The sequence below is a fragment of the Amblyomma mixtum genome, chromosome 10, assembly GCF_055824585.1.
Source record: "Amblyomma mixtum isolate Tamu chromosome 10, ASM5582458v1, whole genome shotgun sequence".
NCBI classification, from domain to species: Eukaryota; Metazoa; Arthropoda; class Arachnida; order Ixodida; family Ixodidae; genus Amblyomma; species Amblyomma mixtum.
In genome coordinates this window covers 32,030,116-32,048,432 of record NC_143021.1, presented here as the reverse complement: position 1 = coordinate 32,048,432, position 18,317 = coordinate 32,030,116, and the positions used below count along the sequence as shown (strand labels likewise).

Below are 18,317 nucleotides of genomic sequence, written 5' to 3'. Positions count from 1 at the left end.
AGCATTAGTGCTGAAGGGTGATGCATCTTACGTGCATATCAATGTTTTCTTTGTCTTCCCATGTGTGCTGGGTGTTCAAATCTGTCTATTATAAAAAAAAGTTTTTTTTCGGCGGGGGGTGGGGGGGGGATGGGAAGCGGTAGAGCGCTGTATTTTATTAGCGAAGAGTTCTTGATGGTCAAAAACATTGGTGTCGTTTCACGATTCAAATAAGCAATAGCTGAGGCTGGTCTTGCACTTTTACTACAATTAGCAAACATATGGCTTTTTATTTTTGTAATGTGGTCGATGGTGGTCTACACTTTCGCTGGCTCAGCACGAATTACTGAAAACCATATAATCAGCACACTGCGTGACTTGATTAGTTACCTCAAGAAAAATTTGTTGACAAAAATACAATTTTGTGCCATTATGACCGGGCAGCCTCTTTGACACAGACAAGAAGAGTTGCGTGCCCAACTACGGGAAGCCTGGGTGGAATATTCTGAACTAAACGCCCAGTACGCCCAGTATACCAACAGCTTTCAACCACTGTTACAAGAAAGAATCTCTAAGTCAAACATGTTGCAATCCATCCTCTTAATGTGAAATAATTAGGCCAAGGTGAATTGAAAAAAAGAAATCCATGTTCTCCATGAGAGGGTAACAAGGTTGAATACCAATGCCATAACATTTATCTGCCTCACCCAGATATTGTCACGTATATATGCATCGTGACAACCACTGCGCGGTGTCTCTCGCTCACCGAGCAGCAGGTCAGCCGGTGCGCCACCGCGCACTCACCGGCCACATGTGCGCCGCGAAGCGCAGTTCTGTGCGCATGCGCATATCTGGCCGGTCGGATCTCTGTCGTGCCCTTGTTAACCGATCGGTCTACTAATAATTTTGCTGCCGTACCAATCTTCAGGCACTCATCGTGTCAGATGAGATGACGCATCGCAGGCGACCACTAGCCGTAAAGCCGCCGCTAAACCACTAGCCACTGACTAGACCAGTAGCCGTAAAAGAAGAGGTGAACACCAGTGCGCAATACGCAATGTATTGCATTCCTCCCGTAACTAAGTCAGAGCGCGTGACACTGCATGCCTGAAGAATCGAAGCATATATGAAGAATATAAGAATCACTAGAGATCGGAAGAATGGCGAAGCTGCATGACTTGCACTGCAGTACTTGAGCACTGCAGTACTTGCAGGAATTGCACACCGAGCTTTTCAAGCGTGAAGTTTCTCAGCAGAAGCAGTTTTCAAATCACACGTCAAACTGTGCAGGCGTATGATATGAAAAAATAAACTGGTTCACAATGCGTTAGCGATACTCCAGTTGTAATATATCAACCAGGAAAGACGTTTCTTCCACGGTTTTTGGGATAAGTGTGTGATGCATTTTTTCCTTGCGCTGTGTGCACCTGCACCGGTTTGAGAGTACGTATGCTCTATGTGCGTGGCTAAATAAACATTTGTCATTCAGCGCTGTGTTCGTTCTTGTTCTCGGCTTTCTTTTCCCTTCTTTGGCCGTGTGCAGCGGCGCTGGAAAACTATGAGCTTAGATCACCTAAAAACATCTCAGCGACCGGGTCTGTGTCTTTCTCTCGCATACAGTAGAAGCAGCCTCTTAGAGAAATGCCACATTGTGCACCACTTTACACGGCCTACAAGCCTGAAAAAATGATACGACTTAGCATGTAAACCGCGAGTCGAGTGATTTGCAGGTTATGTAATCGCATCTGAGCACTCAGCTGCGACGGATTCTCCGATTTGTAACATACGCCTATGCCATAGCCACACAGAGCACGACTGGCTTGTCCCCAATCATGCTTCCTTACAGTGGAGAGCCCACCTGCATCATTGGTACTGTGCTCCCCAGGTGGCCTGATGCATCCTGGTGGACAAAACCTTTATAAAGCCGCCACGAAAGATGAAGAAGCGAGCCAGATAGCCGGATCTTTTTCTCGCTGGAACAGAAATCTCCTGTGAACTGCATTATTAGAGGCTTCCGTCGCCCAGGTTATGCGCCGTCCCGGGCATGAAACACTGCCTGTTGACCCTGTCAAGACGTACTACGATCCGCCTGTTGTGCCTATTTCGTAAGGCGGTCAGATACCTGCTTTTCTGTCTAGAGGTGACTGTACTCTATCATCCACGGTGGCGAAAATTTGTAAAAGAAGACAGCCCCTAAGTGCGAGTCTCGCTTTAAGGTTCAACGCTTCGCCTGGGCTGTTTTGGACGGCGCAAATTACTCCGGTACAACTCGGGCACACTCCACAACACAAAGCCAATATTTTCGTCACGCAACAGTCACATAACCATTGACCTAGGCCAGCGACATGCAACTCAAAAACCTGCTCCGGGTTTTATATAGCAGGCTGATAATGTAGAAAATGGCAGCAATCATTTGATTCTATTCTGCCACATATGGAGGGGGATGGGAGGGGGGAGAAGGTTTGGTTTGGTTTGGTGTATTTAGGTTTAACGTCCCAAGGCAACTCAGGTTATGAGGGACGCCGTAGTGAAGGGCTCCGGAAATTTCGACCACCTGGGGTTCTTTAACGTGCACCGACATCGTACAACAGGGTTGAAAATTGGGCGAGTTGGTACGAATTCATACTGGTGTGGCACCACAGGGACAGGGACAGAGACAGAGTGACACAGAGTGACACAGAGTTGTTGTCACTCTGTCTCTGTCCCTGTCCCTGTGGTGCCACACCAGTATGAAATCGTACAACACACGGGCCTTCAGAATTGCACCTTCATCGAAATTCGGCAGCTGCTATCGAACCCGCATCTTTCGGGTCAGCAGCCGAGCGCCGTAACCCCTGAGCCACCGCGGCGGTGCGGGGGGGGGGGGGGGGAAGGAAAGAATAAGTTGCTTTGGAGATCGTGTTTTTCAAACGTGCGGTTCCTTCGGTAGCGATGATGCCGAGATATTGTTCGCACGTCTTTTTTCAGGCGTTGAAAAAACAGGTTTCATCACTGCTTTTTTTGGTGACAGATTCATAACAAATGCCTAAAAAGTAATGAAGAATATGCAAAAATGTATCTTTGGAACATTCAGGATATCAACGTTCGCTAAAAATATAATTTTAGACTTATCTCAAGCTCTCTGAGGAAAACTATCGACAAGAAAGGGATGACGCCATGCCGATATGCCAAATGTAAACCACATAGATTACATCGATAAGCAGCCATTGTTAGCCTCTGCATCGTCTCAGTGAAGCATAGTTGATAGTTGGCCATAAGCATTGAGGCCTAGGAAATAGGATCACCAAAACCTCCAGGCCAGGTGTCCTTACCCACGGACAATGTGTCGCAAGGAGTCACTCTGGGTTTAACTGAACAAATTCCAAACAAAAGAGAACAATCTCTGGAACGATAGCTGTGTGAAAATTGTACTCACCTTTTCGACATCAACTTCTGCACCGCCAGTGCGGGTGACCTTGTTAGACCGTATAGCTTTTCCCAAGAAGTGTGGATAATATTGCTGTTCCTCAATATCGCCTTCAAATAATTCAAGACTTCTCATAGCATGCAACGTGACAATTATATGTTCAATGAGTAAGCACTCTATGGCTATGTTTGCGGCTTCGTGTCATCACGAGCTTGTCGACACTATTACGTCTGAACGAACGGGTTTATGCGGAAAAGAATTCTACCATCGGAAAAAGCATCGAAAAGTCTCGTAGAGGAGATCTTTTGCTGAAGGTGGGTCAATTAGTTAATTAATTAAAGTAAAAATTGTCCAGAAGTGAGCGCTTTCGTGTCATCACGAGATTGCCCGCACGATTACGTACGAACGAATGGATTTATGCGAAAAAGAATGCTACCATCGGATAGAGCATCAAAATATCTCGTACGGGAAATCGGGAAGTTGAGGTGGGTTAATTACGTAATTAATTAGAGTCGAAATAGCCCAAAAAAAGGGGTGGGGGGGGAGCAAGAGCAAAAGTGGCGCCAAATTTGAAAACGCCGGAAATGTGGCACCACATGATAGGAAGTGTGTGAGAAGCCAACGCGTGGCGCCAAATTTGAAACCGAATCGTGCCGTGAAGTTTGAAAACTCAGATGGGCAACTGGTGAAACTTGATGAAGTAAGTCAATTAATTGTGGTATCGATAAGGTATCGATAAGTGTTGGATAAATGATCGAAAACTGGTCGATTGGTGATGGATAAGCGGTCGATAAGTGATCGACTTCCAGTTTTAGGATCTCGACTTCCGGTCCCGAGTCTCAGTTCACGCCAAAAAAAAGGGTTCGATTCGACGTCATGAAGTGTGACGTCATGAAGTGTGAGGTCATGCTTACGCATTTCTCCAATACGGGTGCCGCAGTGATCTCTAACTGTTTATTTGATACAAAATGAAAATTGCTCGTTATTTAAAAGCATTAAACAATATTTTATTCCAGAAAGAATGCGGTCACTAGACAAAATATTTCGCTTGTATTTCATAACGCCACCCCTGTCGTATGTACCTTTTCTATTCCAAGATACTGTTTAATTAGGACCATGATCTTCGCATCCATGCGTACAGGTGTGTACAAAGTGTCACGCCGCACGCTCCGGCATTGGAAAACTTATACCGCGTTCCAAAGAGAAGATATGATGTTTTTTTGTGTCCATGCCGGCACGCATCGGTTACAGCATGTGCTAACTCTTGTGCTCGCATACAGTACTTCCTAATTTCTGCTAGGTAAGGCGTGACGTTAGTTTGGTCGCCGAAGCGCGCTCCATAATAATAGGACCAGGACTGTACTTGCGTGCCTACTTTTTGCGTTGCTCCCTGTACCAAACCATTATGCTAAAATGCATCCGCAGTGAGAAGGAGATAAAGAAATGCCGACCCGATTGCAGAAAACATTGCCATATATCTCTAACAGGGCTTCTCCGTGTGCTTAGAAATTGCCAGCTACATTCCAGAGGGCTGTTTGGACTTGGGGACGTAAATATACTTGCAGTGCACAAAGCATACATAGCATGGTATTGAAGTGGAAGCAGTATGCTAATAAGTACTGCCTTCGTTACCACTACAGACAGGCGCGACAGTCTTCGCACTGTTAGTAGTCGCCTTCGCCGTCCGGGCACAGATCCCTGCTGTGCTGCGGAACAATGACGCCGCAGGTATTCACGAAGTGGTCAATGCAGTCTTGAGGCACGTTATCTTTGACTTCCCTCTGAGCCCACAGTGTGCATTCTGGGGACATGATGTAACAAAGAGAAGGAAGAAGGAATGAGATGCATAAAACAGTATATTGCTTGTACTCACTTATGCTACACGGCCTTATTCATCCATGAATCTCGAATGTGCAGGGCAAGGTACGTTTACTGTGTAGCGCCACCGCTTCGGCACGCGGAAGACGACGAAGCGGTGGGCACGCGCAGGAGAACGCCGGCTCGCGCAGAAGAGAACGCTTTGGACTTCGGCCTCGCCGGACGCTGCCGCCGCTGCTCTGTCGCTACCTCTTCTCAGGCAGCCTCAAATAAACGTGGCCGTGGTCGCCTCCTGGGCGACCTCAACACTGGCCTCCACATCGTGGTGACCCGGAGAGCCGCGCCTTCTATCCCAGCGGCGTCCCAGCATGGCAGGCTGGCAAGACCTGGATTTCAACCCCCCGCTTCCAGCGTTCCGGCCTGCAGGCGTCGGCGGGTGGTTCGCTCAACTGGAGGCTGCGATGTACTTGAACGGCATTACCATCCAGCCGTTTAAACACGCAGTCATTTGCGACATTCTCCCGCCTGACCTCCTCTGCCGACTCGCCTGCCCTGCCTCGGGATGCCGGCCCTACGACGAGTTGCGCGCTGCCGTCCTCGCCTACTACGGCGCATCATACTACCCGCTGCCGCTCCATGATGAGGCGGACTCGCTTTCGCCACCGCCAGCGCCTGCGCCCGCACCAGCATCGCACTCGTCTTCGGCTGCATCCTCGAGAAACAGCACGCCGCAACCGTCACTGGCCAGTACTCTTCCGCCCCAGTCCAGCGTCTCCGGCCCGGTTGCTTTAACAACGACCGCACCCTCGAATTCCTGCCCTCTCGCCAAGGACCTCGCTCAAGACGAGTGGCAGCCGCCCGAGCTTCTCGACCCTTCACGTCTGCAGCTGTGGCCGTTCCGCCCGCACAGCCCTGTCATTTGGTTTCTGCAAGTGGACGCCCAGCTACACGTGAACGGCGTCCGATCACAGATCTGGCGGTACCTCCTCGTGAAAAGGGAGTTGCCTGCCGATCTCTTTAACCAGCTTGACCTTCCGCCGCCGGGTGAACACCCTTACGATGACTTGAAGGACGCCTTCTTCAAGTTTTTCGGCGCAAACCTTCTCCGCCCTGCATCTCACACGGTACAACAAACTTCGGCTCTAGACGCCGATCCACGTGCGAGCACCCGTCCGACGGCTCCTGCTCAGCCCCGCTTGCCAGCTGTGGTGCCTGCCTTGGGACCACCACCAGAAGAGGTCTCTCTCGACACGTGCCCCACCTCTTCGGAAAGCAACCCGACCTGCGCCGCAGCCCCGCTCCTCGTCACATGTTCGCCTGTCCCCTCATGCCTCTCTCCGGTGAGCCCGTCTGTCCTTCCTGTCGCGGGGCACGCATGCACGCCACACCAGGACCCTGTCGCTGCTAATGCGCAACCCGCACTGCTTCCCACGGCTCCCTGGTCATCTGGCGGCTTCGCAAGTGACTCTGCCTCTGCGCCAAACGAGACAGTCACCGGAGGTGGCATGCATGCGACATGGACGCGCCTCAGCGGGCCCCCTCCAGCACCGCCTGTCGTAGCAGCACCACCGCACCCCGTTCCTTCCGACGCTCACGTGCCAGATTTGCGCCTTACTCCTCCATCCACCGCTGCCACTACCCAAGCAGCCCCGGCTTTCCAATCAGATGGCAGCCGCCCGTTGTTCGCTCCGCCTACGCCTGCCTTGCAGTTTCTTCGCCGCCTCGAGCGCCTGCGCCATCGCCTCCGCTACTACCGCTGCTGTTGCTGCAGGCGGCATCATCTACCACACCCGCTGGGGCGACGCACTTCACACACTCGTACATCTGTACGTTGGTTGATGTTCAGGCCATCCTCGAGCCCACTGCCACCACTATTAGTTTCTCTGAAGACTGCTTTACGACCATCTCGTCGACGCTTACTGGGTGACTTTTCATGTCTGCTGCCCCTCTCCTCGCCTTCCCCTTTCTGCCTCCCTCGCCCGTTGCGAAGCAGCCAGGCTCTTCCGCCTGAGCTTTGTTCTCCAGCCTGACTGCCTTCCCAGACTACCGACCTGAACTCACCGGCCTTTCGTTCCCAGTTTATATTTTTCTTTTGTTCCACCCTCTCCTCTCGTGTTTTCTGTCATTTTCGCACAAACCGGATGTTCGTGCTGGGTGGGGGCCTCTGTAGCGCCACCGCTTCGGCACGCGGAAGACGACGAAGCGGTGGGCACGCGCAGGAGAACGCCGGCTCGCGCAGAAGAGAACGCTTTGGACTTCGGCCTCGCCGGACGCTGCCGCCGCTGCTCTGTCGCTACCTCTTCTCAGGCAGCCTCAAATAAACGTGGCCGTGGTCGCCTCCATGGGCGACCTCAACACTGGCCTCCACAACTGTTTATGTCAAAGCAGTGAGCTTTTCTCATAGTTCCACTCACATCAAATTTATTTCATAGTAAGCATTTTCTGCCTCTGTCTAACAAAAATCCTAATGGGATTTACTTAGAAAAATTTCAGAGATAATGCCTCCACATGACCGTATGGAGAGTGTTCGTAAAGAATGCGTTCATTAACAGAATCCAAAGCTCTAAATACTCACATTTTCGCGCTTTCTCTTCCGCGAAAGCAAAAAGGCTACACAGCAGCAGAAATCAAAGTGGAGTAGAAAGTGCGGAGGAATATTTAAAAACCAGCATCTGCGTATTTTTCTTTTTCGTCCTTGAATTTTTGTGTTTTCTTGAAATGTGTACTCTGAGAAAAAAATACAGCACGCCATAGATGTTTGCTTCATGCTCGGGCGCCTTCCTATTTGTGTGGTATTACCCGCAGTGGTGCCTTTTCGCATTAGGCTGCTGACCTCAAGGTTTGTACTTCATTTCTGACTGCGAGGAAATAGAAAAACGCCTGAATGCATTACGATGTCAGCGCCCGTTAAATGCCAGGTGGCCTTGACTGATTCAGAGCCCACCCCCATGGCGTCCCGCATAGCCCATCTGTCACTTCTGTACACTGAACTCTCAAAACCAAACATGTTCACAGATTTGCCTATCTGATTGTGTTGGGTGACTTATAAAAACTACGACACATCTGCAACCAAAAACTTTAATTTAAAACAACGTTTCGGAGCCGGCTCACCACCTTCTTCAGGGGTGTGGGGGAAATAGCTAGCGTCTGTTTTGTGTTTTAATTTTGCAGATGTGCCTAAAACATTGTCTTTTATATTGATGTTTTTGGTTGCGATGTGTGAGAGTTTATTATACATTGAGACCTACAATCTACAATTTTCATTCGCGTGTACTGCTCTGGCGGTGCTGGTGGCTAGATTCCCGATGCTTTTATTCTTTTATTTGTGCATTAGTTATCACCTTTGCGGTCATGGTATCGAACAGTCGTAGTTTCGTTCCTCACGGGAATGCAAATATTGTATGAAAAAGTAATATCAAAATTGTGCCTGCGCGCGCAGTCAAGCTGCTAGGACTTAGAAGAATGGCCGCTACATGACGGAACAGCTCTCAAGCCTGCAGCAGGAAAGGCTGGAAATTTATATTTTTATTTATATGTAGACTTATCGGTCTCAGATATGCTGTCAACCCTGCCAAAGACGTGTCGTAAATTTTTCACACGTGAAAAGGTGGCGTCAGGACAGTTAAATTCCCGTGCTTTTTCTTCAAAGGGCGATCCTAGAACTAGACGGGTGAATACGAATTACATATATGAAATTTCTCTCATCTCTAATTCAATCCAAGGAAGTGTGTGAGATCTTTACAAACACGAGCCTTCAGCGCCGATAAGTCAAAATATGGTGCGGTGATTCATTTTTTAATTTCATTTGTTTTAGTTGGCAGGCCCACTTTTCAGCGCTCATCATTTGGTGGCATAGCAATTTTTTTACGAAAAAATTGCTAGTGCATTCGACAACCGGTGGAAGCTGCCAACTCACTATTGCCCCCAATCAAACTTCTAGTCAAGCAACTTCAGAAGCAAGTCACACCAGTTCATGCAGAGAAACTAAATAAGGTTTGACTTCATTATCTTAATAGGCACAGCCTTCCCGCGATGTAGAATACGTTTGATAGCGTTATTGCCGTTGCTGTTTTATCCGCACTGCCGTTGTCACCTCTATTGTCATCGCCTGTACTAAGGGCTAAATAATGTTGCACAGCTTGATGATCCAAAAAAACAACTGAGGACTGGTGCTAGAATCGCGTACTTCAAGAGCCAGCCATCAAACCGTTTGTGTTTGTAAGCTGCAATGTAAGTCACCACAGTCGAGATTTCCCGTTCATTTCTTGCATGGTTGCTATTACACGAGTCGGCTAATAGCCTCTGTATTCTCCTAGAGAAGTGCGCACAATGATTTCAGAAGGTATGTAGCACCCATTTTTCGCTGTAGCCAAAAAGTATCATTTCGCCTTGAGTATCGGCGTATCGGGTAGAAATAACAACTTATAAGATTTCAGGGATATTTCGCACCCAGGGAGCTTTCACAAGACAGGCAAACGTGCGTTTGCTACAAAAGTAAAAAACGGTATAGAAAATTGTAGTGCTTGTTTCTCACAATATCTTCTTGGACAATTTGATGTGTCACTTACGATGTCCTCGGTATTCCAGATCGGCAATAACGCAGTTCACATAGTCAGTGAAATAAATCGCTCCCTCATATGGCTTTGGATCTGAAAAAAAAACACACTGGTAAGCTGAGTTTGAATACCTGAATTTTACCTTCAGGCAGAGAAGGGTAAGATGAAACTGAGGAATGAACATGGTGCCGAATCCGTGAGTGAAGCTTTTCACTTCCTCAAAATCTATTTTTATAACCATACTGGTAACAATGCCGTTACATGAATTCCAAAGTGAACGCAGCTTCATCGGAACAGCAGCGAATACTTAATCCTTAGGCGGTCCTTAACCGCAGTCATTCCACCATCATCTAGACCATTAGGACTCATTATAGACTATTTCTAGAGATTGATTATAAACAGAGATGATTCAGAGCTATGCGATTGGCAAACAAGGAATTCGAACAAGGCTGACGACTGTGCTAGTTGGTTATAAGTCCTTTTTGTAGCCAGCCTAAAGACGCAACGCAGCTAGGAGAAAAGAACACGAAACAAGGCTAGAGACAAGTCCAGCCCTGTCTCGTGTTCTTTTCTCCTAGCTGTGTTGCGTTTTTCACAGGTCATGACAAGAAATTCGCCTTTATAATGTACCGCTTTAATTTTTGCACATTTAGGGCCTGCAGTATGCAGCCATCTGGCCTGCTATTGTAAGGAGGCCACTAAAAATACCCCATTTTGAGGTTAAGGGCATGCAAATGTACTGTTCGAAATAACCATGATGATATCCCTGACGCTGCTCCCCGAAGCTCAGACGCCGCACCCGTTGTTACGTCTGGCCTTCGTCGTGGGGAAGACAACGACATGGCAGCAGCGAAACGCCGACAAACCCCGAGACGCGCGTTGGGTGAACGCCTGGATTGCCACGGAAGCCGCGTCCGTCTGCCCGGTTGAGCGAGCGTTTCCCGTACACCGAGTGGGAACGCGCGTTCGAAACGCGCGCGAACGCCGCTCATGGACATTTCGGCGTCTGCGCTACGTGGTTGGCATCGTTCCCCTCTCCCAGCGCGTGACGACGGCGTGATCTCTCGGGAGTGAGTGAGTGCGTGCGTGTCGGTGATTGGTGCCAGTGAAACCCGGCCCCCATCTAGGGACCCTAGGGAAGAGAACTCTTAAAAAGCCGGCAGCGGCACGGCCGAAGAGCTTTTGTCATCATGCTCTCCTGTTGAGCTGTCGTGATGCAGCGTTCCGGCAGCTCACTTGTAAATATTCATGTATAAATTCCTCTTCATTGTCTTTTCCCAGCAGCATCGTCTCAGACGTCCCTCATTCACTCTCCGGCGCACGTCCATGCTACCTCGTCCGTAACAAACTGGTGGCAGCGGTGGGATGCTGCTACCTCGTATCTAACAAACTGGTTGGCAGCGGTGGGACGCGAAACATCGGACGCCAGCGGAGAGTTGCGGACAACGGGACGCTGAGCAGCAGAACGGCGAGTCGGGGGCAGTGCAACAGCCCTTTGTGATGGCTGGTTGCCTGCAGCGGAACGACTGCGCTGGATTCTTGGCTGCGAGGTTTGGCGAGTGCGGGACTTTCTTCTGCTGAGTTTTGCCAGGCTTTTGTTAGTGTCAGAAACAGAGCTGGTAATTGGGTTGTCGTTGCTGCTGGGTTAGTTGCAGCAAGACAATAGCGGGCAGTAGAGAAGCAGCACTCGGAGCAGCCATGGATTTGAAGACGCTGCGCAAACCAAAGTTACTGGAGCTTGCGAAAGAGTTGGGTCTGGAGGTATCAGACAAACTCAGAAAACCTGAACTGCTGAAGGCTATTCTTGCGTTAGAGGCTGAAGATGACGAGCTTGCGGAATGCCTTGAGACCATTGAGGAGAGGGAATTGGCAAAAAGAGAACAAGAGGAACGCGAACGTAAAGAAAAACAAGAGAAAGAGGAACGCGAGCGTCAATACGCTTCGGAAATGAAGCGTCTCGACATATAGATGGAACGCGAAAGAAAGCTGCGGAAACAGGAATACGAAAGAGAGATGCAGGAACTCACGCGTGAACTTAACACGATCAGAAGTATTAGAACGCGATCTCGCTTAAGTTTTTTGAGAAAAGGCGAAAATTTCGGAACTTTTCTAGAAAATTTTGAGAGAATTTGCATGGAGGAGCTGCTTGACCAGAGTTATTGGCCAACTGTGTTGATGGGATTTCTCCCATGTGAACCTTGTAATGTCTGGGCGAGGTTGTCTGACGAGGATGCCCACAACTATGCAATAACTAAAAGTGCGCTGCTCCGATACTTTCGTATTCCCGCGGAGGCAGTTTTTGGAAGGCGACCACGCGCAAGGAGAGCCAAGACGAGGGGTGCTCTCGAGAGAACGGACGAAGTACGGGCCGAGGACATTGTAAAGTTAAAGGCCGGCCAGCAGCGTAATCGTCCGAGGCTATCATCACGGCACTCCATATGCGTCAGGCACCGCGCTAAGGCCAGACTAGCTCGGCGTTTACAGACAGCGCGAAAGCCACCTTACCCATTGTGGGGACGCTACGGTAGCAGGACGCGTAAAACTCGCAGCGGGCCGCAGAGGACGCCCAGCTACCGCATGGAAGAACGCCACAGAACGCGTTCCAGTCGAAGGACACGGTTGAATCGAGAAAGGAGTCCTCGTAGGCGTTTCTTTCATACGCGACCGTCAACCCCTCGCATTCAAATGTTCAGACGCTACTCAGGTGTTGGAGACACGCGGCCGGTGTGCGGAACAAATGAATGTCGCGTGGCGTCTGAGGCTCGCAGGTGTCGAAGCGCAGTTAAGCCCTTCGAATTTTGTGAATTGTCGGCTGCTAAAGCCACTGTTGGTGTGCGACCGCGCAGGGCACGGTTGAAGAATAGGCGACCCCTTTGAGCCGCGGCGCGGCTCGTTAGCAGCAGATTCCGAGGATGTCTCTGCTGTTTTAAACCATTCCTGCAGAAAAAGCGTTTTGCAGAAAAAAAAAAGTAAAAAAGTTTTGATAGGAATAGGTTTCGGACGCGTTGGTTACATTGGAAGCGTTCCTTTTGGACAAAGATTGTTTCGAAAAATGCACTAGTGGTGCCCATGTGTAGCAGCGTCCGTTAAAACGCGAAGTGCTAGCCAGACGGGCCATTTAGGCCACTAGCATAAGCGCCTGGAGTCGCTTGATTTTTTTGGAAGTTGGGAAATTAAGGTGACTTTGGCTCCGATGTTGAACGAATCTTTGCGGGGATATGCAAGGTGACGGCAGTATGCTGCTATGCAGAATGAAATAATGTTGTGGTCATTATTAATCGGAATACATCACAAAAAGGGGAGTCTCAAAGGTAATGCCGATAGCTTAAATTGAGGTCCCTAGCGCAAGAGTCAGCATCATAGTTGCAGTTTACTGGTGGTTTTTCTTCCTGATGTATGATTTTGAACCAATTGGTTTTGTTTATTGTTTTAAAATTGAGATGCGCTTTGTGGTGTAATGTGCCGATTTGTTGGCATTTTCTCAGTGCTGCGGAACTACTCCCAGGGATTGATTGGGTTGTAAGAGGGAAAGAGCCTGGCATCGCTGAGTGGGGATTGTGTCGTGCTTGCGGACTGAGCGGTCGGGTTTTCGGCGTGGTTCTAACGCTAGCGGAGCACGAGTCACTTTGCAGTGCCCTTTGGGAACCTGCACCTGCAAAGGAAGACTTCGGGGTGCGCTGAGCTCCAGAACCGCCGAGAGAGAACCGACTCCGGTTGGGACCAGCCTCAAGCGACATCCCTCCGGACAGCGGATGCTGTCCCCTGTCCATCGGGATCTCCTTCCCCCGGCGGGGCAGTCTGTTACGTCTGGCCTTCGTCGTGGGGAAGACAACGACATGGCAGCAGCGAAACGCCGACAAACCCCGAGACGCGCGTTGGGTGAACGCCTGGATTGCCACGGAAGCCGCGTCCGTCTGCCCGGTTGAGCGAGCGTTTCCCGTACACCGAGTGGGAACGCGCGTTCGAAACGCGCGCGAACGCCGCTCATGGACATTTCGGCGTCTGCGCTACGTGGTTGGCATCGTTCCCCTCTCCCAGCGCGTGACGACGGCGTGATCTCTCGGGAGTGAGTGAGTGCGTGCGTGTCGGTGATTGGTGCCAGTGAAACCCGGCCCCCATCTAGGGACCCTAGGGAAGAGAACTCTTAAAAAGCCGGCAGCGGCACGGCCGAAGAGCTTTTGTCATCATGCTCTCCTGTTGAGCTGTCGTGATGCAGCGTTCCGGCAGCTCACTTGTAAATATTCATGTATAAATTCCTCTTCATTGTCTTTTCCCAGCAGCATCGTCTCAGACGTCCCTCATTCACTCTCCGGCGCACGTCCATGCTACCTCGTCCCTAACAAACTGGTGGAAGCGGTGGGGTGCTGCTACCTCGTCCCTAACAAACTGGTGGCAGCGGTGGGATGCTGCTACCTCGTCCCTAACAAACTGGTTGGCAGCGGTGGGATGCTGCTACCTCGTATCTAACACCGTCAACAAAGCCACCCGTCGCACGCGAGGCCTCCAACCCGAGCAGGAGGCACTGTCAATGTCGGTGCAGACCATGCATGAGGTCCGCCACGGGCAGCCAAGCAGGTCAGCACTCCGGCAGTGCCCCACCGTTTGTCCTTCTCGCAACTCGGTTGCCACCATCCTTGCACGGCGACAGGTTCGAGGATGTAGCAGGTTGGCCAGTTCTGACCGTGTGGCCGCATTCAACCATGGGACGATGAGCGCATGCTCATGCACGTGTATTCCGCGCTGCAAGACTCGGCGCAGACGTGCTTTGAGAACCATGACTCATCCTTCTGCAACAGGGCAGCTTTCCGCCGTGAGTCGCTCGCCACATTCAGCTTGAGCGAGCGAAAGGAAAGCGCTGAAATCGGTCCTCTCTCCAGGTCACAGCAGTCCAGTGAGAGCGTTGCCATGTTTATAGAGAGCATGACACGCCTCTTCAATCAAGCCTGCCACGCCCGATGCGACGAAGGTACTGCACCTCATGCGTGGGGTGAAGGTGCAGCTATTTGCTGGCGTCATACGCAACCCTCTAAATACCGTCGCCACCTTCGCCAGGGAAGCCACTAGCACGGAACGTTCATTGCATGAACGGAGTGCCCAATACGGCCGTCGGACAGATGTAGCGCTGCTCACTACTTCGCGTCCTTGCCAGGCCCCGGGGACGAGGCGCCGCGGAAGCTTGTACGGAGCACTGTCCGCGAAGAACTGCGACACCTCCGCTTGTACGCTCCGTCGGCAAGCATAGCTTCTACGGGGGACGTCCTCCGTGAAGAAATCCAGTGAGCGGTGCAGCCGCCACCAGCACCACTACCGGAGCCGCATGTCATGTATTACAGCGATGCTCTGCGCCAACCTGCCCCCGCGCCGCAAGCGTTTCGCCGCGTTGCCGTACCACGACACCCCCCCCCCTTACCTGCGCCCCGTTGAGCAGCAGCAGAACCTGCGCTTTGCAATCAGCAAAGGGCCCGTGCGGCGCACGTCCAACGATCGACTGCTCTGTTACCACTGCGGAGAGCCCGGCGATACCTTGCGGAATTGCCCGTACCGGAGGATGGAGTTTAGAGGATTCCCATTGGACGCGCGTCGACCCTGCAATGGTGAAAGGCCCCAGGACATGGAGCAGTACCTGGGCGCTAACGTGCTGTCCTCGACCTCGCAGCAACTCCAATCCTGATCGCCATCCCCGAGAAGCCTTGTTTTGCCCAGTCGGCCCTTTTCCTCAATTCAGTTGAAAGGCATGTCTCTTTGCCGGGAAAGCTGAAAACGGCGTTCTCCGGGGGTACGGCCGTCACTACTGCACAGTGACAACAGCCTCCACCCGACGATTTGACGAGACTGTCCGGGCGGCGACGACCCGATTCGACGACCCCACCGACGTGATGCGAACTATTGGTTTCTCCTCAAATTTCAGTGACTGCTGACATCTGCGAAGTGACCGTACTTATGGATACCGGCGCTAACGTTTCTGTGACGAGGAGCCAGATACCCACGACTCTCCTTAAGGCTCTGACACCTTGGTCTGGATCCATGATCCGCACCGCCGGTGGACATGTGGTGATGCGGATTACTCCTTTGCCATATTACACGACTGCTCAAAAGATCTTTCCTTTCCTTCAAGAGTATGCTGTGGTCATCAACATTCAGGAACTTATGGTATTCATTTCCGCCCAACGAGCCGTTGATACCGACACCGAGCTCCGCAGAACACTGTTGCGCACATGTGACAACCACTTAACAATCCCTCCACGAGCGAGCAAGTTCGTCACAGTCGAGTGTAGCCACAGCACCGGCACTCGTGGCAAAGCTGATACGAAAATTTCTGTGCTACTTGCTCGGCAAGTTTGTGTAGCGCGAGGCCTTGTAGAATTTGCCAACGGTCGCATCAACATCTTAGTAACAAACTCTACCCATGAACCGCAGCATTTCAAGGAAACAGCGGCAGTCGCTTATGTTGACAAGCTTGGAGAGTGTAACAGCCACTACATCGAACCTCGACGAGGCGACGACTGCAGCCGTTACAATCTAAGAGAACTCACAACGCTTAGCCAGACAGAAAAGTTGTGTGAAATTGTTTTATGTCGACTTCCAAGCTCCGCCAGACGCCGTTCACCAAGCACCGAATTACAATCCAGTTGCCGACGGCCAAAGACCACTATGTAAGCGCCTTATCGGATAGCTTCAAAGGAACGTGGCACCATCCGCCGCCACGCTAGCGAAATGCTCCAGGGTGACGTCATACACGTATCAGCCAGCCCCTGGGCATCGCCTGTTGTCTTCTTCACGAAAATACACGGTGGCCCAAAGTTCTCCTTGAAGTACAGACGCCTGAAACACATCGCAAATAAGGACGTATACCCTCTGCCACGCATTGATGATTCGCTAGACCGGCTGCGCCATGTTACCTACTTTTCATCACTTGACTGCCGCAGTAGGTACTGACAAATAGATATCGACGAACGACTTCGAAAGAAGACCGTCTTAATTGCTCCTGGCGGTTTGTGTGAGTTTAAGGTGCTGGTTTTGGCCTGCGCTCGGCCCCTGCCACGTTCCAACGAATGATGGACACCATGCTGTCTGGCCTGAAACGGCAGTCGTGCCTCGTATATCTCGACGACATCGTGATTTTCTCCGACACGTTCGATGAGCACCTGAAGCGTTTGCACGCTGTTTTAAAGGCAGTCTTCTACGCCTATCTCAGGCTCTCTCGAGCAGAAAAGTGTCACCTCGGGTTTAATGAGCTCAAGTTTCTTGGCCACTTTGTCAGCACTCAAGGCGTTAGCTCAAGGCGTTGGCTCTGGGCCCCTGCGCGTACTATCGGCGATTTGATCACAATTTCTCGAAGCTTGCTGAACCGCTGACACGCCTGACGAAGACACTGAACAATTCTTTTTGGCCCAGGACTAGGAAACGATTTGGTTTTGTTTGGTTTATGGGGTTTAACGTCCCAAAGCAACTCAGGCTATGAGAGACGCCGTAGTGAGGAGCTCCGGAAATTTCGATCACCGGGTCTGTTTAACGTGCACTAACATCGCACAGTACACGGGCCTCTAGAATTTCTCTTCCAAAGAAATTCTAGCCGCCGCGGCCGGGATCGAACCCGCGTCCTTTGGGCCAGCAGCCGAGCACCATAACCACTGAGCCACCGCGGCGGCGGACTAAGAAATGGAACTGACAGAACTGAAGTGATGTCTCCAATGTACTCCTATCTTTGGCCACTTCGACGAGCAGGCCGACACGGAACTGCACACTGATTCCAGTAAACTTGGCCATGGCGATGCCCTTATTCACTGGCAGGATGGTATAGAACGCGTGATTACTTCCAGCACGAAAAAGGAGTGCCTCGCTGTGCTGCGGGCAGCCAAGAAATTTCGTCCGTACTTGTATCTACCTGTTTAGGGTCGTGAGCCATCAACATTCACTGTGTTGGCTGGGAAACCTGAAAGATCCATCGGGGCGGCTTGCTCGATGGAGCCTTCAGTTAAAAGAATTTGATGTAAACCTCGTGCACAAGTCCGGCCAGAAAAGCAGCGATGCTGACTGTCCATCCCGCGCTCTTCTTCTCTTCGACACGGAAGGGTCAGATGACTATTCGGCTCTCCTCGGTGCTATCACCAAGTCCATTCTCGCCCGGACACAGAGGACCAACTCACAACTGCTGTCCTTCATCGAGTACCTCGAAGGAACCGCTCTATCGCCATCTCTACTCTTCAAGCGTGGACTGTCGTCGTTCTGCTTGGGCGATGGTGTCCTCTACAAAGCTAACTATGGCCCAACGGAAACCATCTGCCTGCTTTATGTGCCTACAATGCTTCATGACAAAGTCTGCGTGCGTGCCACGACGAAATTTCGTCGGGTCGCATCGCATGTTTCCCGCTCGCTGGCGCGGATATGCAAAAAGTAACATTGGCTAAGGTTTGCTGCGGTCGCCAAACGCTACATACGAACCTGTCGTGAGTGCCAGCGCCGAAAGGCACAACCGACTAAACCAGACGCGGGTTCGTGCAGCCTCGCACATTTCGTGCAGGCATCGCACATTTCCGCAAAGGACAAACCGAAGTACT

General features: G+C 51.0%; 1 protein-coding gene across 1 annotated transcript in view; it reads right to left on the bottom strand.

Annotated features, from left to right (window-relative positions):
• Positions 1-5,049: 5,049 nt before the first annotated feature.
• The window catches only part of LOC149325541 (uncharacterized), a 32,758-nt gene continuing 19,490 nt past the window's right edge, over positions 5,050-18,317 (bottom strand). The window contains exons 4-5 of the mRNA XM_089564329.1: positions 9,772-9,852; positions 5,050-5,186 (exon numbers count right to left, since the gene is read on the bottom strand). Of these exons, the coding sequence (XP_089420455.1) occupies positions 5,050-5,186; positions 9,772-9,852 (218 nt within the window). The remainder of the gene's footprint in view (positions 5,187-9,771; positions 9,853-18,317) is intronic.